At 41.0% G+C, this 21,420-nt stretch overlaps 1 protein-coding gene across 4 annotated transcripts in view; it reads left to right on the top strand.

Moving 5' to 3' along the window:
• ACAP3 (ArfGAP with coiled-coil, ankyrin repeat and PH domains 3) overlaps positions 1 to 21,420 on the top strand; it is a 1,969,869-nt gene that overhangs the window by 1,833,961 nt on the left and 114,488 nt on the right. For all 4 annotated transcript variants that reach the window (XM_044063200.1, XM_044063202.1, XM_044063201.1 and 1 more), the window contains exons 12-13: positions 13,847 to 13,898; positions 18,445 to 18,545. In XM_044063200.1, the coding sequence (XP_043919135.1) occupies positions 13,847 to 13,898; positions 18,445 to 18,545 (153 nt within the window). The remainder of the gene's footprint in view (positions 1 to 13,846; positions 13,899 to 18,444; positions 18,546 to 21,420) is intronic.

The raw sequence follows: 21,420 nt of genomic DNA, 5'->3' as shown, positions 1-21,420 counted from the left end.
AGATCCGTAAAGCTCTGTCTCTAAGGCCAAGAACACTGCATCAATGGGCCCAGGCACTATCCCAAGATGCCTTCTAAATGGCATGAAACATGACCTATTGGGCTGTCTGGAACTGCTATTTAACTTTAGCCTCCAAACTGGCCTCATGCCTGATGAATGGAGAACAGCAACAGTCATCCCTCTGCACAAAGGTGGGCCATCTACAGACCCTGGAAACTACAGACCCATAAGTTTTACTAGTCTTATATGCAAAGCCATGCAAAAACGCATGATGGAAGTGATCAATAATGATGTAGTAAACCTCCAGACACTGGACTCAACCCAGTTTGGTTTCATCAAAGGCAGGTCATGCCTACTCAATCCAGTGGACTTCTTTGAGAATGTCACTAAAGCAATGGATGATGGCAAAATGGTTCACACTGCCTACCTTGACCTGGCCAGGTATTTGACACAATATTTCACTCAGGCATCGTTGACAAACTCAGGAGGTTAGGTACAAACACATATGTCACCCAGTGGATAGGCAACTGGCTCACAAACGGGCCCAAGAAGTTAAAATTGTGTAGTCCACCTTTACAAAGAGGCCAGTCACAAGTGGAGTCCTTCAGGGATCAGTCTTTGGACCACGCCTTTTTGGCAATTACTTCTCTGAAGTCAAAGCGGATGTCACTGGCCTCTGGCTGACTACATTTGCAGATGATTGCAAATTAGGAGCTGTCGTTGAATCCCACACCAACTCAAATGTTCTCCTAGAAGGGCTGACTCAGACAAACAACCGTTGTTGGAACCATGGACTAAAACTAAATGCCAAGAAATACATAATAGTATCCTTCGGGAAGTCATTCACCCCTGGTAACTATCATATTGACAACACATCCCTTAGAGTTGACCCAGTAGTCAGGACTTAGCTACACACATGGATAGTAATCTAGCCTTTGACTATTACGTGTCTACAATAGTTAGTAAATCATTCTATATTGCGCAGCTTATAAACAAAGGTATGGCATCTAAGTCCAAGGAAGTCATTGTTCCACTGTATTCAGCATTCATCAGACCTGTCATTGAATACAGTGCCCCCAGGCATATCCAACCAATGAAATGTCCACAGAACTTCCTGTCTAAAAGAATACAAGTGTAATCAAAATGTCCTATGCAGACCACCTCTATTCCTGTATTTTGTCTCATACAGGCAGTTGAGGAGAGATCTAGTCCTGGCATTTAACCACTATGACCTCCTGCCCTCCCTTCATTTACCCTTTTTGTGGTAATGCTCAGGAATCCATTATTGTATTAGCTTAGTCTGTACACTCTAACTTCCCTCCAGGTCTCTCTGACCCACCTCACAATCGAGCTAACTGATTGTTTCTTGTGCAACTTACCTTTCCTTGTCTACCGCTCCGTTGCCTCTGGCTCACTCGCCCCTACCCTACCCCAATTCCCACCCACCCCCAGTGGCCCTACACTTATACGTGTATAACCCATCCCACTACTATTTCCACCAATAACATCTCTGACTCAATTAGCTCCACCCTATTACCTCTCTATCTCCACACCCGAATCCAGTGCTACATCAACCTATAAGATAACAAGATTAATTAGCTTTACCCTATTATTTCCCTATCCCCTGCCCATCCTATTCCTGTTTCCTTGACCACACCTTCACTTACTATGTATAACCCAAGCATTTCCAGATATAACATCCTTCTCTACTCCATCCTACTCCTAAATACTCTTCTCATCTCCTACTCCCTTACCTTCTATGAAAATAAAAAGCTTATTCTATCCCATCTAACAGCAAAACAAACTAACACCCATTATGAATACACCCAACAATCTCACTGCAACATTACCTCATCTTCTTCATACCTTAAACCTCAATACCACAGAGCAACACATATCAAGTTTTTTCAACTTGTGAAGCCTTTGCCATTATTTTCCAAACTTTGCAAACATACCTATAGTCACCAACAACTTTTATTCACTTATGGCGACATTCACCCCAATCCAGGCCCAAATACCTATTACCCTACTATCCCCTCAATTAAACAGGCAACTTATTCTTGTCTTCCCTCCAGCCCCACTTCCCTTCAGATAGCCCACCTTAATATTCGTAGCCTGAATAATAAAACAACTCAACTCCATGCCCTCCTAGACATATACTCCTTTGATATCCTTTGCCTAACTGAAACCTGGCTAAAGGCAGACACCAAAGACATTGACATAATACCACCAGGATATAATATCATTAGACTTGACCGCAATATCAAAAAGGGTGGAGGGGTAGCAGTACTTTACAAAACTGAACTACTGGTTACCCTACTAGATACCAAACCTCCCTCACTATGCAATAGTGAAATCTTAATGACCAAATTACAATTGAATACAAATAAATCCATCTATATCATTTGCTGTTACATCCCACCAGGAAATAACATTAATACCCTTGAAAACCTTCTTAGCTGGCTCTCAACCTCCTTCCCTCAGGAAACTATACTACTAGGAGACTTTAATATTGACTGGAATTCTTGTATTTCCCAAATACCCTCTTCACATATAAATCTCTATGGCTTTCATCAACTGATTACCATCCCTACAAGAATAGACAAAACCAGCTCTAAACAGAGCATCCTGGACTGGATACTAGTTAATTGCAACCCAATGACCTATACCACAGGAACACTACCAGATAATATTAGTGACCATTTAATCACTTTCATCAACAGACTAAAGAGCAATATAGCCAATAATATTAAACTCAGAACTACCAGGAACAAAACAAATTTCAAACAAGACTTCCACCTAGAACTCAAAGCTTGTAATTGGTCTCCTCTAAAATATTTACCTCTTGATGAGGCCCCCCCTTTTTTTTAATCCAATAACTCTCCCCCTCAACATTCCCTCAGGAAATACAATCAAATGTAACTCCCCCCTGCTATCACTAGGGAACAGATCCGTAAAGCTCTGTCTCTAAGGCCAAGAACACTGCATCAATGGGCCCAGGCACTATCCCAAGATGCCTTCTAAATGGCATGAAACATGACCTATTGGGCTGTCTGGAACTGCTATTTAACTTTAGCCTCCAAACTGGCCTCATGCCTGATGAATGGAGAACAGCAACAGTCATCCCTCTGCACAAAGGTGGGCCATCTACAGACCCTGGAAACTACAGACCCATAAGTTTTACTAGTCTTATATGCAAAGCCATGCAAAAAACGTATGATGGAAGTGATCAATAATGATGTAGTAAACCTCCAGACACTGGACTCAACCCAGTTTGGTTTCATCAAGGGCAGGTCATGCCTACTCAATCCAGTGGACTTCTTTGAGAATGTCACTAAAGCAATGGATGATGGCAAAATGGTTCACACTGCCTACCTTGACCTGGCCAAGGTATTTGACACAATATTTCACTCAGGCATCGTTGACAAACTCAGGAGGTTAGGTACAAACACATATGTCACCCAGTGGATAGGCAACTGGCTCACAAACGGGCCCAAGAAGTTAAAATTGTGTAGTCCACCTTTACAAAGAGGCCAGTCACAAGTGGAGTCCTTCAGGGATCAGTCTTTGGACCACGCCTTTTTGGCAATTACTTCTCTGAAGTCAAAGCGGATGTCACTGGCCTCTGGCTGACTACATTTGCAGATGATTGCAAATTAGGAGCTGTCGTTGAATCCCACACCAACTCAAATGTTCTCCTAGAAGGGCTGACTCAGACAAACAACCGTTGTTGGAACCATGGACTAAAACTAAATGCCAAGAAATACATAATAGTATCCTTCGGGAAGTCATTCACCCCTGGTAACTATCATATTGACAACACATCCCTTAGAGTTGACCCAGTAGTCAGGACTTAGCTACACACATGGATAGTAATCTAGCCTTTGACTATTACGTGTCTACAATAGTTAGTAAATCATTCTATATTGCGCAGCTTATAAACAAAGGTATGGCATCTAAGTCCAAGGAAGTCATTGTTCCACTGTATTCAGCATTCATCAGACCTGTCATTGAATACAGTGCCCCCAGGCATATCCAACCAATGAAATGTCCACAGAACTTCCTGTCTAAAAGAATACAGGGTGTAATCAAAATGTCCTATGCAGACCACCTCTATTCCTGTATTTTGTCTCATACAGGCAGTTGAGGAGAGATCTAGTCCTGGCATACAGGGCATTGTCAGACCCCACTCTGATGGACCTCCTGTGTATCAGCAAAACAGACGGCACCAGAATTACCCATTCTAAAGACTTACAACTTTGCCTCTGATATAAATAGGACCTACTGGAGAGATGAGTATGTATGTCAGAGACTACCCCGTCGCTGGAACAGGCTCCCCATCCATGTGAAGCACTGTTCCTCCCTAACCCAATTCGAGTGTAACTTGGACAATTGAATGGGAACAGGAAATTCATCCCTGGTTGTCACCTATGTTTCCAATGGACACGGGCAGCCTGTAAATGGTTCATCTCCTCCCAGGCCCCTGCTTGTAAATGGTTCATCTCCTCCCAGGCCCCTGCTTGTAAATGGTTCATCTCCTCCCAGGCCCCTGCTTGTAAATGGTTCATCTCCTCCCAGGCTCCTGCTTGTAAATGGTTCATCTCCTCCCAGGCCCCTGCTTGTAAATGGTTCATCTCCTCCCAGGCCCCTGCTTGTAAATGGTTCATCTCCTCCCAGGCCCCTGCTTGTAAATGGTTCATCTCCTCCCAGGCCCTGCTTGTAAATGGTTCATCTCCTCCCAGGCCCCTGCTTGTAAATGGTTCATCTCCTCCCAGGCCCCTGCTTGTAAATGGTTCATCTCCTCCCAGACCCCTGCTTGTAAATGGTTCATCTCCTCCCAGGCCCCCTGCTTGTAAATGGTTCATCTCCTCCCAGGCCCCTGCTTGTAAATGGTTCATCTCCTCCCAGGCCCCTGCTTGTAAATGGTTCATCTCCTCCCAGGCCCCTGCTTGTAAATGTTTCATCTCCCAAGCCCCCTGCTTACACTTATCAAAGGTACCAGAATTTGTCAGAGATTTGGGATGCATGGCTAGGCATAAAAGAGCCCTTGTGGTCATTGGCCTAGTAAACACCTATGAACCTATAAAGTCAAGAACATGGCCTCAGTGGGCCCTGATAACATCCCAGGATGCCTCATGAATAGTCTAAAGTATGACTTCTCATGACTCCTTCATAGGTTCATAGGTTCATACTAGGCTATCTGCCCTAGGGCATTTATAAGCCTAGCCAGAGTGTGTTTGGCTTTTGCCACCCATTTTAAATTAACTTTGCTATGCCCTTTTTCGAGGTTAGTATACTGTGCCTCTGTCTAACAGTGACACAGAAGTGATACCCGGGGTAAACCTACGATCTCCCATCCACTCATCAAGATTCCTCTTGAAGAGAGTCAATGAGGGACTCTGCCTAACCTGGACTGGGATTTTATTCCAGAGTGAAGGGAGCCTCTAGGTTATGAATCTGTCCCTTCAGCATGTCCTATTTATTTCAGTACTGAGGTTTAAGTCTCTCGAGCGCGTAGCTGGATGGGATTTGGATTTTCTGAGGTGCAGCATGTCCATTAATTCCGGTTTGGACATGGCTTTATACGTCAGGCACAGATTGCCTCTGAGCAGGCGGTATGCCACTAAGTAGAGCTGGAGTTTCTTTAACCAGGCAGCATATGGCATCTGTTTAAGCCCATTGATCCTCTTGGTGAGGTACTTTTGGGGTCTTTCCAGTTGCTGCAGGTCTCTGGTAAGGTGCATCCCAAAAGGGGCATTGTACTCAATTATGAGCCTGATGAGGGATGAGTAAAGAGGCACGATGACCTCCCTTGATCTAGATGTGAATCCCTTCATGATTAGGTGGGCTATATAAAATGTTCTTCTAATCACTTTGGCCACGTGGTTGTCAAATGAGAGATTGCTATCAACTTGGGTCCCCAGGTCCCTAATTACTTCTTCTGTACTTAATGGATTACCACCTATGTGGTAATTTGTGGGCTCTTTGTTTTTGCCAAAGGGGATGACTATACACTTTTTGACGTTTAGCTTGAGGCCATGGCTCTGGCACCAGTTGTCTGTTTCTATGAAGCCCTTTTGGAGGATACTTGTGTCGGCTGGAGAGTCGATTAAGGCGCCCAGTTTGCAGTCCTCTGCGAACTTGGTCAGCCACAGTCCTTCTGTGTTGGCCTGTACCTCAGAGAAATGTATACCGAACAAGAGAGGTCCCAGGACTGAGCCTTGTGGGATGCCACTTGTAACTGGTTTGGAGTCTGACATGGCTCCAGCAATTTTAACCATGTGGGTTCTGTCCTTGAGCCAGTTTGCAACCCATCTAGTTACATAGGGGGTTATATTTAAGCTGGTGAGCTTATCTATAATGCCCGAGTGGGGTATTGTATCGAAGGCTTTTGTGAGGTACAGGTAGGCTGTGTGGACCACCTTCCCCTCGTCAATGGCCTTGGTGACTGTTTCAGAGAAATCGACTTGGTTTAAGAGGCAGGATCTGCCCTTAACAAAGCCGAACTGGGTAGGATCCAGTGTCTGTACGTCCCCAATATCTTTATTTATGAGGTCCATGATGATCCTTTCCAAAGCTTTGCAGACCAAGCTAGTCAGGCTTATGGGGCGATAATTTCCAGGATCCGTTGAGGCACCACCTTTGTGGAGAGGGACCACTGTTGCTGTACGCCACTCTTTGGGTACATATCCTGTAGTAAGGCTGAGATTGAACAGTAGTTTTATGTTTGGGTTTAGCTCTTCTTGGAATTCATGTAGGGCGAGCCTGGGACACCGTCTGGTCCCATTGATGCTGTGTTTTTTGCTTTGGAGAGGGCAGCTCTTACCGAAGCATTTGAGATGTCAGGGGGGCAGCACTCTGCTGGGATAGACATTTGCCTTTTGGTGGGGAGAAGTTTAAGCTGAACCTGTCAGCTAAGATGTTGGCAATGTCTGTGGGTTCGGTGTATTTTTGTCATTTGGACTAATTCTGAGCATATCTGGAATTCCACAGGTTCCTAACATAACTAAAGAAAGCCTTGTGATTATCCTTAGTGTCCTGTGCAATTTTCCTCTCGAAGCTGGTCTTAGACGATTTTGAGTGCCCGTAGTTTTTTGCTAATACTGATCAGAGATGCCTTCCCTTTTTGGGATTTTGCTCTATCATGTAGTATAGCTTCCTCCTTCTATTGTATAGTTTGTTTATGGCTGGGATCCACCAGACAGGACATCTGCCTTTGGAGGATTGGGTCTTGGTTTTATTTGGGATTGCATGATCCATGCATTCCTGAAGGTGTTCATAGAATGCGTTTATAAAGGATTCTGCGGTCTGGGCCGTATTTTCCACAGGCCCAGGGGCTTTGAAGGATTCCACCTCGGTTTTGAGGAGTGTGAAATTTGCTTTAGAGAAGTTTTTCACTGTGGTTTTCTGGGCAGGGGCTGGGGTCGGGATGTGAATATCCAGTGAGATTAATTTATGGTCTGATCTTACCAGTGAGGGATACACTTCTGGTCTGGAGCATAGAGTCCCCATGTTGGTAATGATCAGGTCCAGTATGTTTTGCCCTCTTGTGGGAGTGGTAACAAGTTGTTCCATAGCATCTGAGTTTATAAATTCTAGAAACCTTTGGGCTAGGGTGTTGGAGCTAGAGTAATGCTCCCAGTCTATGTTTGGGTAGTTGAAGTCACCCAATATAATGGTGTTTGGAGAGACCTTCATATTTTCCAGTGTTTTCAGGAAGGCCGAGTGGGGTTCCTGGGTTTGGGAGGGTGGTCTGTAGCAGGCTATAAACTGGAAGGCAGTTTTACCCACTGTTAGTTGCACATGGATTGTCTCTGATGCTTCGTGCTGTGCCACCAACCTGGAGGTGTGGGTATCTTTGGCCAATATTGATACTCCCCTCCTTTTGTGGTTCGGTCCAAGTTTTGGGGCCGAAAAGCATGGTATGAAGTATAACCTGGTAGTGCTGGGGTGCTCTCGGGAGCCGTGAACCAGGTTTCTGTTACTGTACAGATATCGATGTTCTCCATGCTAAGGACAGTTTCGAGTGCATGCATCTTGAGGTTTAGACTTCTGGCATTGAGTAGCATTACTCTTAATTTCTTATCTCTTGTGATACCTATGGAGGTGGGTTTGTCTTTTGAGCCTTGCCTAAAAAAGGCACTATGGGGGTAGCAAGAGCCTTGCCATGCCCCCAAAAGACTAATAAAACCAAAGCTAAGACTGCTCCCTGGTTAACTAAAGAAACCAAACAAAAAATGCTACTTAGAAATAAGACTTGGAACAAATGGAGATCTACCAAAACCCCAGCTGACCACATAATCTTTAAACAACTTAGAAACGAAACAAAGAAACTAATATTCCAAGATAAGAAAATTACTATTGGGAATTCCAATGCTCTCAACGTCAAAATCCTCAAAAATTCGGTATTAACAAACTTCTTCACCCTGGCCATTCCAAAACACCAACTCTCTAACCTCACTCAAACTACACCCAAACAAATTGCTGACACTTTCAACTCATTTTTCTTAGACACTGTCACTACCCTGGCATCAACTTTATCTCCAAAATCCACTCAAGTACCTCACTTAATGATAAACCCTCTTTCAAATTACAACCTGTCTCGACAGACCTCATCTATACCTTACTTACCAAACTTAAACTATGCACCCCTCAGCTGACCTTATCCCAGCTGAGTACCTACAAATAGGAGCCAAAGCACTAGCCTTTCCTGTCTCCATTTTAATAAACCAACTATAACTGAAGAAACTATTCCTACCCTCTGGAAGGTCTCTCACATCATTCCACTTCATAAGGGTGGTAACTCAAATGAGCTCTCTAACTTCCGTCCCATAGCTCTTCTTTCTCCACTAGCTAAAATCATGGAAAAATGTGTTCATAGGCAATTACTTGATCATCTCCTCCAAAACAATCCTCTAGCAGACTGCCAACATGGCTTTAGACCTCAACACAGTACCACCACTGCTCTACTATCATTCACTGACAATATTAATAAAACCGAACAACAATTTTAGACCTCTCAAAGGCCTTTGATATGGTTAACCATCCTCTCTTACTAAATATCCTGCAATCATTTAACTTAGACTCTCCGACTATCCAGTGGTTTTATTCCTACTTGAATAATAGACAACAAGCAGTACTTTGGGAAAATCACTTATCCTCTCTTCTTCCAATCAAAATAGGAGTACCACAAGGCTAAATACTTGACCTCTCCTTTTTTCCATCTTTATCAACAATCTACATCAGTCCATTCCATACTCCATCTGTATTCAATATGCTGATGACTCTACACTAATATGTTCAGCTTCCTCCCCAACTGAGCTTCAAGTTACTACACAAAAAGTCTTTACAGCAAAAACTGGTTTCACCAATATTGCCTCTTACTGAACCCCAAAAAGACTAAATTATTACTTTTTACACCTACACAAAAATCATCTTCTTTTACATTTAACATAACTTCTAATAATGGCACTGTAATATCCCCAGAACCCACTACCAAACTCCTTGGGGTCACAATTGACCACCATCTTAACTTTGATTCCCATATTAACTTAACCATCAAGTCAGTCAATAGAAAACTTGGATCACTCTATAGGCTTAAACCCTACCTCACAATCTTAGCCAGAAGCACTATAGCACAAACATACCTACTCTCCACTCTTCTGTATGCCTCACCTATCTTTTCAAACTTATCTAAAGCTAATTACAATAAACTAGCAACAGCATACAATAATATAGCCAGATTTGCAACAGGAATTCGCACCCATCATTGCTCTAATCTTAAACAACTAGGCTGGCTCGAACTTCATAATCAGATTCTACTTAAGCAATTAACCATCACCCACAAAATCTTCTATCAGCCTTCAAATACTACTATACTTAGCTCTCTTATTACACCTTATAAAAACATCTCTTCCTTACGCTCTGCCACCAAGCTTCTAGCAGACTTCTTCAAATCCAACAACAAAGCTGGGAATAGTCTATTTGCCAACTGTATTGCACCTGTCTGATAGATAGAGTCATCTATTACAAGTGTATCAGGTGTGTTGTTTAGCCTTAAGGGCTGTGATTGTTCGGCACACTGGCTTTGTGAGCTATGTGTTGCACGTGTTTTGTTCTGGGGTAGTGGTTGCTTGGGTGTCTGCTTTGGAGGTCTCTGCTGCTTAGGCAGATTTTTATTTAGAGCCTCTGAGTATGTTTTTGTGTGTGTATGTGTTTGGTTTGCTGTCGTGGTAGGTCTATGTGAGACTGGAATTGTAGTGAGTGTGGTTTCCTTCTCCTCCTGACTGGTTACGCCAGTACTGAGTTGAGAGAGCTTAGCCTCCAGTTTGGCTATATGGTTGCATCTCTCACATGTGTTGGAATTTGTTGGGAGGAGGAGAGGGTTGTCTGTGTACATGAGGCAGTTGTAACATTGCCTCAAGATTCCCAGATTCACCAGCTGGACCGGAGAGGAGATTGACAACTGACCTTTGGACATGCTAGAATAGTATTGGGAATTCCTTTATAATTGAAAAAAGGGCCAATGGGGAACAAGGTTCGAGGGGAGTTTGTGAGGGTGTAGTGCTTTTAATTTTTTAGTGCTGACTTAGTGAGCAAGTGCCAGGTAACTTAAAATGCAATGTGTTACAGGTAACTTAAATGCAAAAACGACAAACAGTAACTTTCTTTCAAGTGAAACAAGGAAATAAGTACAGTAAGCAATGCAGATATCACTAGAGAGCCACAGAAGTGCTGAAAAGCCGCGTTTTAGGTGAAATTCGCATTTCAGGGAAATAACAAGCAAACAAACAATAAGCATACAAACAAAGCTAGATTCAGCAGGCCTGGATCTAGTCTATGCTACAGCAAACAAGGTGTACCAATTTCAGTAAGAAACGGTTCAAATATGCAGGCACTATAAACCTTTAACCAGAAATTCCCAGCTCAGAAGGGCAGAGTCCAGCCTCTCCTCCCACAAGAGTGCAGACCACGAACCCTCTTAATGTAAAATAACTGGCCTGAAGCCCAAGTGCTTAAACCAGAACTAATACACTTTTAGAATAACAGACACTGAGCCCTCAATCAGCAGTTCCCAACTTAGAAGGATGTAAGCTACCTGCCTACCACCACAGTGCAGGCCACAAACCTTCCTAATGTAAAACAACTGGTCTGAAGCCCAAGTGCTTAATCCAAAAGACCTTTGTGGCCTGGAGTCATTATTTAGCTATAGTCTTAAAAGAGGCTTTGTGCCACATAAATGGAGGACTGTGATGCTCAACTTATAAGCAAGGGCATGGCATCTAGGGCCAGAGAGGTCATCATACCACTGTAGTCATCCCTCATCAAGACCCTTTATAGAGCATAATGCGTCTTTTGTATGTACCTGACCAGACACATGCAACTGGAATGGCCACAAAGGTTCCTTACATAAAGAATACAGGGAATAAATGCAATGCCCTATTCTGATTGCCTCAACGCCCTGTCCCATTACTCATTATTGTATAGACTTCTGAGAGGTGCTCTTTGCCTGGCATACTAGGTACCCCTTGACCCTGTGTTGATAACCTTTTGCACATCTGCAAAACAAACAGCATCAGAACAACCAGATTAAAAGACCTACATTTTGCTTGCGACATAAAAAGGGGTTGCCGAAAAGACATATGTGTTTCTCAGAGAATTCCCATTATCTGGGACAGGCTCCCCCCTCCATGTGATGCAGAGGTCCTCTCTATCTCTATTTAAGAGCATCATGGACCAGTGGATGGGTAATCAGAATTTCACCCCTGGTTTTGCTCCTATGTCTCTGATGGAGAGGGGCAGTTAGTAAATCACAGCCTATATAAATAAAATTTGTGGATCACGTTTTGGTTGTATGTCTTCGCTTATAAGGGCCCTAGCGGTCATTAACCTAATATACACTTATGAACATATGAAAGAGGTTGTATTTGGGGTTTTATAATTGGCCGTATTGTGGTAATATAATTTTATTGAGTGTTACTAGAACTTCATCTGGTCCCAGGCTTGTGTCATGCAGTATTTGGCAAGAGCCAATGGGGTCATGAATGAATACAGAAACTCCCCCATAGTTACCCCTAGAATTGAAGCAAGCATAGGGATTGTAGCCTAAATTAGATGGACTGCTGTCATTACATGAACTCAGGGTTATGTAATTATTCTAATGCTGATGTCTTTGAGAGTGATGAAGGCCTCAGGTTCAGAGATTTTGTTATTGTTGTTATTTACTGGCATTCAGTAGTCCTACTGTGATATTGTTCAGATTGACATTTGCTATACTGGGATGTCCATCAGGTGAAATCTTCCTAAAAAAGACACTGAGGGTAGCTAAAGTTTTAGCCAGTATATGAATACCAGAGTGAGAGCTGCAGGCCATTCCAGGCAAAGCTGGGGGAAATATCGATAATCTTTTGCATTCACCCAAGATATCACCAACTTAGGCTGATTAGACCTTGCTTTAACATTTCATCCAAAGGACGGCACACTCAGGAGTGCAGTACCTCGATTATGTTGTACTGCATGTTAGTACTGGAAAATGAATCCAAACAACTGGAGTAGATCCCACAATCTATTTATCTTCTATTACTAAAGGCAATGTGCTGCTTGTTGAGTCATTGACTGGATTTGCTATGCTATCTTAGTTCGAATTTTATTGTTTTTCAAAGGTTTCATTTGAAATCATTATGTCAATGGGATGCCTCTTGTACTGGTTTTCTTGTTTCAGTCTGTGGTTGCTATCTTCTAATACCTGATCTTTTTTTTTCGTGGGACACAATGAAATCCTCTAATTTTGGTCCATTTTTAATCAGAATGTCAGCCCATTTTTCCATGCTGCTAGTTCTTAGCTTAGCATTACCAATTATCTGTTTCTAATACATGCATATGGGATTAATATCTTCTGAAATAAAGGATTTTCTTTGAAACCCATCTGCTGTATGGAAGGCTATGATTCACCTCTGTGCCCACTGTGTTCTTTTGATCTGTTATGAATATTTCAAATAATTGATTATTAGGAGTGCTCTGAAATCCCAGTTTGCCTACTATTGCATGGCTAGAAATTCTGATGTTCACATCCTTTTCTGCTTTAGAACTATACACGATGTTAATGAGTTCTTTTGAAGTGTAATGCTTAGAAAAGCACATGGAAATTAAATGAGATTGATGTGAAATGATGCTAATGTCTTTAAAGAAATGTGATGTTCATATATTCAGAGTAATGTGTGCCATTGTTTCAAATGTTTTTCTCCGTGTTTATGTTTTAGTAGACAGTAAAAGTATCCTGAAACATAATCATAAAATATTTCCCTCCTTTTATGCAACTACCATTTAATACAGAGGGACATGAACTTTAGAGATTTTGTAATCTGCTTTTTTGTTTGCACATTTTAGCCTCACGTCTTTTTTTCCTTCCTTGGGCATTTACGAATCGGATTCCTGTTTTAAATTCTGCGCTAATGGAATGTAAAGCATTGATTCATTGTGTCATTAGATCTGCTCCCACATACGAAGCCAGAAGAACTATTTTCTTTGTCTAATTGTTCTTTCATAGGTTAGTTGTAATGAAATATGACAGCTAGCAGCCATATGTGAGGTTCTGACTTTGCCAGAGTCTCTCGACAATGCCAATTTGTGAAAAGTTGCCACTTAAAAACATGACAGATAAGCTGCATTATATCTGCTCAGTGTCACAGCTGTTTGTGTTACCGTCTCTTAAAGAAACGCTTCCTATTTTATAAATTGCAGCAATTATTGCAGCCCCTAATATAGGTAGAAGTAGTAAACACATCTGTGAAATTATTTTCTGGACATACAAGTTTGCAACTCTAAATGCATTTTTCTTTCCTCATAGACGGTGGTTTTCAATTCAGAACAGCCAGTTGGTGTACCAGAAGAAATTAAAGGTAAGTGTTTCTGTTTAAAGTATATGGACAGACATTAACACATTTTTGGTTTTAAGTGACGATAAGTGTTTGTCTGCCACTAGGGTTTTGTGATCTGTTTATTTTTGTTGGGTTTATGTTTCTGGGCTTGAAGTAAATTTAGAAACAGTGTCATTGGATGTTTATTTCATGCATTCTGTTTTGACAGACCAGTGAGGAAACTGAGGCCACCTTGGCAAAAAAGCATCTCATATTAAACCCAGCACGCCATTCAGAGCAAATTTTTCATAATGAGACACATTCCTTATTTATGCTGTGGCTGACCAAGTTCGCAGATGACTGCAAACTGGGCACCATGGTAGACTTTCCAGCCGACACAAGCATCCTCCAAAAGGGCCTCATAGAAACAGACAACTGGTGCCAGAGCCATGGCCTTAAGCTAAATGCCAAAAAGTGTATAGTCATCCCCTTTGGCAAAAACAAAGTGCTCACAAATTACCACATAGGTGGTAATCCATTAAGTACAAAAGAAGTAATTAGGGACCTGGGGACCCAAGTTGATAGCAATCTCTCATTTGACAACCACGTGGCCAAAGTGGTTAGAAAAACATTTATATAGCCCACCTAATCATGAAGGGATTCACATCTAGATCAGGGGAGGTCATCGTGCCTCTTTATTCACCCCTCATCAGGCCCATAATTGAGTACAATGCCCCTTTTGGGATGTACCTTACCAGACACCTGCAGCAACTGGAAAGACCCCAAAAGTACCTCACCAAGAGGATCAAAGGGCTCAAACAGATGTCATATGCTGCCCGGTTAAAGAAACTCCAGCTCTACTCAGTGGCATACCGCCTGCTCAGAGGCGATATGTGCCTGACGTATAAAGCCATGTCCAACCCGGAATTAATGGACATGCTGCACCTCAGAAAATCCAAATCCTATCGAGCTGCACGCTCGAGAGACTTGAACCTCAGCACTGAAATAAATAGGACATGCTGGAGGGACAGATTCATAACCCAGAGGCTCCCTTCACTCTGGAATAAAATCCCAGTCCAGGTTAGGCAGAGTCCCTCATTGACTCTCTTCAAGAGGAATCTTGATGAGTGGATGGGAGATTGTAGGTTTACCCCGGGTATCACTTCTGTGTCACTGTTAGACAGAGGCACAGTATACTAACCTCGAAAAAGGGCATAGCAAAATTAATTTAAAATGGGTGGCGAAAGCCAAACACACTCTGGCTAGGCTTATAAATGCCCTAGGGCAGATAGCCTAGTATGAACCTATGAACCTATGTATTTATTTTATATTTATTAAACCTTTTATTGTAGCATATTACTATTACATACAGGGAAAAATAAAAGAATAGATAACCATGCAGTGGCCAGAATGAGAGCATATATTTAGGGATAAATTGTGAAACAATTTTTTGTGCAGCCAAGTTGGCGTGAAAAGCTCTCCAGGTAACAGCTTGAAACATATGAATTAAAAAAAAATTAAGGCTGTATGTAAACTATTTGGTTAAGTATTATTTATGTTTTGCTTGAGGAATCGGATAGCATAAAGATATTTTGAATGAGTATTAATATGACCAGGTTGCACATGTATATTGTCTGCATTTTCTAGCCATATTTCTTTATTCCCACCACTTGTACGTACATACAAGATCTGTACAAATAGCCATTTAAACAGGCAGGTGCTCCAAGTCTCCTTAAAAATAAAAAGTAAATTGTATGTAATAAAATAAGCATTTGTTTTCTTTTGGGAGTTATCTTGTCTTGAAAACCATGCATTAAAATGGCTTGTCATTTTGCTAACATCTAACATTAATGCCAGAAAAAAGGTGAGTTATTCTTTCAGTTACTTTTATGAAATTGAACTGACAAGAAACAAGACAATATCTTAGACGGCATGCAACAAAGGCCATTATTGCTGTTATTTAGATGGCCTGTAGTGTGGGAATGATGTAATGGCAGATGTTGTTTTCAGCTTTTCACTTACAAGGGAATATTAATAAACATATGCATCATAAGGTGGTTCAGTAATGAGAACTCTGCCTTACAGCTCCTGTGTCAGGCAGGTTCAAATCTGATCCTTGGCCACTGTCTTTAAGGAATCACATGTTCTGTCTGTGTCTGTATTGGCTACACTAAATGTCTATATATTATATTGAATTGCCCTTACTCTTGTGGTCCAGTACATGGCTAAAAAAAATAAGAAGGGCCAGTTCACAGTTAATGCATTCAAGTTAAGAAATTAAAAATAATTTTAGATATCCGATTTTGCTACTTAAATTCCTGATGTCTCTTTCTATAGTTAAATGTACAGCTTAATGGGATGTGGGTTTTAGTGATTTTCCACACCCCTTGTAGCATTGTCCTGAGGTACACCTTGCACAACACGAGGACATGATAATTTCTCGTGCAGTCATGTTGGGGTGCTGTACTGTGACTGTACAGAGGTGCCAGGTTTAATTGTATATTTAGAATGTAATTCATGTTCATACTGTCATATCATATTATGATACTCATGTCTTGGACACATAACATCCTGGTTACAGTTAAAGAACTTATCCTAATCCTTTATAATGCACATTGTACAGGAGAGATGGTAATAAATGAGGCTGAAAGCTGATTGGCTGAAACATGCTTTATTTATATGTAGCATTACTACTAAAAAGAGAAGGCTGGCAACTGGTATTGTTGTTGTCCTTAGACTATCTCCCTGATTCTGATAAGTACAACCAGCATGCCACATTTTCAATACATTTTAACTTGTTTTATAATGTCTGTATACTTCTGTAATTGACCCGTGTTGTAGTTGTAAAGCGTCCATGGGCCAATGTACTTGTCTCTTTGGCAAATAAAGTTCACTGGGCAGCACATTTTGTACATCTAATTAAATAAAAAAAATACCTACTCTATAGAGTTAAAATAGCCACAGGCCACAGACTACAACAAATCACACAGGCCACAAACTACAACAAATCACACAGGCCACAAATCACACAGGCCACAGACTACAACAAATCACACAGGCCACAGACTACAACATATCACACAGGCCACATACTACAACATATCACACAAGCCACAGATTACAACATATAAAACAGGCCACAGATTACAACAAAACACACAGGCCACAGACTACAACATATCAAACAGGCCAGCAAAGACTTGTTCCCTGAAAAAAAAGGTTTCAGTATGAAATGCCATTTTCCAAAATCCCATGGATCACAAATGGCAAAAAATAATGCCCGCATCACAAAAGATTGTAAAATTAACTTTGTTTGTCTCTTCCAGACTCTATGTGTGGGGACAAGCCCCGCAAACTTATATATACCAACTTCATGGTTGCATCAACTTGAAGAATGGAGAAATGTCCCAAAAGAAGTGAATTATTGTTGGGGACAATTAGAATTCAACCCCCCCTGCAGTGATTTCCTATGGAAAACACGGTTTGAGGTAATGTTCCTTAGTGTTTTTTATTTTGGCCTACTGATGCTCAAGGAATTTCACTTTGATCATCTGCAGAGGAGCCAATAACACTGTGCAAGTTGCATTACCTTTAGTCATACCCACACTCCACAGTAGCCACTAATATGAGAATCTGCATTGTTGTTGTCTTTCAGTATCTAAGGGGAAAATTATCAGACAGTGATTTTAAACACTTTAGCTGTATAAAGAATATCTGTTGCCTAAGTCATGACTTGTAAAGCACTAAATATTCTCACTGGCTGTAGGTTATATTTTATTCTTCCCATTCTGGCATGATATTTGCCACATCAGCCTTCACCGTTATGGGTAGATTGCACCTGCCCTGGGCAGATACGCTAGTACCTATGTCCAAACATGCCTTGTTGCTTAAAACAAACAGTGTGTTCAGAATGGCCACACAGACAATATTAGAATTATTTGTCTTCAATTTCAATTTGTTTCAAGAGTAACTTTGTGTGTTTGTATATACTGAATAGTTCTGTTGCCTTTCTTGGTGTGCAAGCTCATTTAACACCACATACTGTTGTATGTTACACTTCTGTTGTCCTGTCTCTGTGCTAATGTAAAACAATTGGAGATTTATTTATTTATTTATTTATTTATTTTAATTTATGAAAGTTCTGTTTTTTTTTTTTTGAAGTTATCTCCCTGGAGTCCACTGAAAATTGGTTATACCAAGCTGTGTATTGAAAGTCAATAAATGCAAATAAATAAGCAAACAAGCGACTAGATAATAACGTATTCACAATAAGTTGTTGAACACTATCCCTTGACGTTGTGTTGCAATATAAAATGACTACTGGAAGGTCAGAATGCTCTTGTTGACCTTGAGTTTGTTTTCCTGTCCTAATAATGAGATTAATAACCGCATTTTACTGTCGACTTATCTACCTCTGTAGAGCGTTTACGAATCCTGAGTTTTTGATGACCAAAGTCTGTTCATGTGATGTTTATGTATTTTCTTATAGCACTTGCATACATTTTGTGGTATAACTGAGGTTTCTGAAAAATAAAGTGTGATGCATTTTTCTGACTCATGTTTTAGTTTTATGGCTTTTTTTTTTCAGGATGCTTTGACAGTTGTGGTAGAAGACCTTAGACTTTGCTCGGTTAAACCTTGTGAGGATATAGAAAGGAGGTTTTGCTTCGAAGTTGTCTCACCAACCAAGTAAGCTATAATTTAATTTGAAATTGCTACTGTATTTCCCTTTACCTCATTGCACATAATGATACAGCATAAAGAAAACTGAGATATGGATTTCTTTTATTAGATGCGTCTGACATGTCAGATTTATACTGCTCACTATGGTGTATTCATTGTGCTGGTATGGAAATGCAGAAAAATACATTTTGCCTAGCAGTTGGCAGTAAAGGATTCACCTTAGCCAGAGTTTACAGCAGATATTTATTTTTTATTTATTTATCCTTTATCGACCAGGTTAGTCCCACTAGGCTAGTGGCCCCTTTTCAGGGAAGAGACAAGGTGGTTTTATACTACTAGCAGAAATTTGTCCTGGACATTTTCCCGTACTTTCTTCAACAGGTGACATGGGATCTTTTACATCCACCTGAGCTACCTTCAACTCAAACAGATAGTGGCTCGGTTTAACATCTCATCCAAAGGACAGCACACTCAGGAGTGCAGCCCCCCCCCCCCCCCCATCCTGTAGTACAGTGTCAGCATTCGAACTTTCTGTGTGAGAATAGAACCCACAGACTTACAAAAAATAAAAGGATGTGCTTTGGAGTTTATGGCAGCTGTGTCTTTGATGTTCTTGACAGAGTTACCTCACTGTTGAGCAGTGAACTTTCACAAAGCATCCTACAACCTGTGCATTCAGGGAGACATTTTGTAAGATGGCAGTCATATCTGTGTGGGATTTTGATATGTTTTTGTTTGACATCATCAGCTCTTCAGGCCATAAAAGGGCCTGTATCAACAACGAGCATCCCTATTTGCTAGACATGAGCTATTTTCTACAAAGCAATCTCATTTAATAAGACCATGACTCTTTTTTTCATTCATGTGTTACCAGTGAAGCTCCCTCCTCCAAAAAAGTAGAAGGTGGTTGTCTATGCACAACAGTTACTAAGAGCTCACTCATATTTTATTTTCTGACAACATATTTCTGAATTGTATTTCTCACTGCAGTTTTATGCATCTTATCATTTTTTGCTAATTTCGTTCAGCAGGTTCAGGTTTTCTCCTCGTGTACTTCATTTAAACAAATTCTTGCAAGCTACATTTGAAGCTTTGTTTACAGAGTGGTCCTTCAGCCAGAACAGAAATGCCCAGGGCTATTACATCACTGTCTGACTGTCCATTGATTTCCCCTAATCCCAAACACAAGGGATTGGTATTGTACTACAAATACACAGGGCACGTTTCTATGCATGCCTCGTCACCTTTTGCACTGGAGTTTCCTGATGTTTAGAGTGGAATAGGAAAACCTCCAGCACAATACATTGCCGTTTGGTCATTTTTTTGTATACTTTTTGTATCTTTCGATTGGCTACATGTACAGTACATTATGGTTTCTCACAGCACCTCTCTACAAGCTCAGAACATAACTTGGCATGATCCCTAATAGGTTCATAGGGTGGTACTAGGCTATCGGCCCTAGAGCCTATAGAAGCCTCGCCATAACAATTCATAGGTTCATACTAGGCTATCTGCCCTAGGGCATTTATAAGCCTAGCCAGAGTGTGTTTGGCTTTCGCCACCCATTTTAAATTAATTTTGCTATGCCCTTTTTCGAGGTTAGTATACTGTGTCTCTGTCTAACAGTGACACAGAAGTGATACCCGGGATTCCCTGGATATTTCTTCCCACAATATTTACTTCTTAATGAAGAGGGAAATCAGAGGGGAGATTTCCTTATCGAGATCTTTTTAAGACTCCACATGTCCTTAATTAGATATCATACTAAGCATTCCAAACTGTACATAGTAGAGCCAAATTATTGTGCATTTTCCTTAAGTGCATTGTTTATCTTACAAAGAGGGACATTTATGTGTGTATGTCTTCCTACTGCATTAATCCAAAGCAATCTACTGAAAGTAGAGAAGGACAACACCAGAGTCATTGTAATAGCCCCTCTATGGTTTTACAAATATAATTCCCCTCAGAATCTTGTAGGTGACCTTTCATGACCACTACACCTTTTGCCAAATGTCCTTTGCCATACGTGAGTTAGATTCTGACTTTTATCTTGAAACCCATCTAACCGTATGATTTTTTTATTTATCCTTAGTTGACTGGGATAGTTCCACTAGGGTAGTGGCCTCTTTGTAGGGGGAGACATGAGGTGGTATTTCTTCTACAAGGTGAAATTTGGCCAATGCATCAAGGAACTCACCTACACATTTTGATAGGTGCAGTGGGATCTTTTTTATCCTCCTCAGCTACCACTAACTTGGTTTAATATCTCATCCAAGGGAGAACATATTCAGCAGGCAGAATAGTAATAGTATTTCTAGAGCAGCTCCAGGGTCAGTGGTTCAGTCCTAGCATATGTTCCTTGTTGATTGTCTCCTGGTGGTTGCTTTTTTAACACTCCAAAATCTTGTGGGTTAATGTAATAAACTAGAGTATTTTATATTGTATTTACCATTGTCCTTGTGGTTTGAGCCGTGGTTCAAAAGAGATAAAGAAGAAGCAGTTTACATTCTCAGTTAGCAAACAGAATAAAAGATAATATCATCTTGTGTTACTTCCACACAAGATAATTCTGACCTTCCATCTTTTTTCTCCTTCTAAATGAATGAACCGATAATTTCAGGAATGCAAGATCTCTCCCTGTGGTTTTGCCTTAACCAGCATAGAAATTGGGCAGACAGCAGATAAAGGGATGCAGAGCCCTCTCCCCCTTTTGTGCAGCATTTACATCCTAAAATATTTACCTTATAGATATAAGATACAGGGTTTGATTCTTACATTTGTGATGGGAAATTTGGCTAGGGTTAAAATGACTCCGAAGAGCAGATATACTTGAAACAGTTTAGTATTAACCTATGAATCTTACAATAAGGAAATATTTGTG

Source organism: Protopterus annectens, chromosome 2.part1 (assembly GCF_019279795.1).
Source record: "Protopterus annectens isolate FY-2018-M chromosome 2.part1, PAN1.0, whole genome shotgun sequence".
NCBI classification, from domain to species: domain Eukaryota; kingdom Metazoa; phylum Chordata; order Ceratodontiformes; family Protopteridae; genus Protopterus; species Protopterus annectens.
Note: the sequence above shows the minus strand (reverse complement) of the source record. Positions and strands in the feature narration are given on the sequence as shown.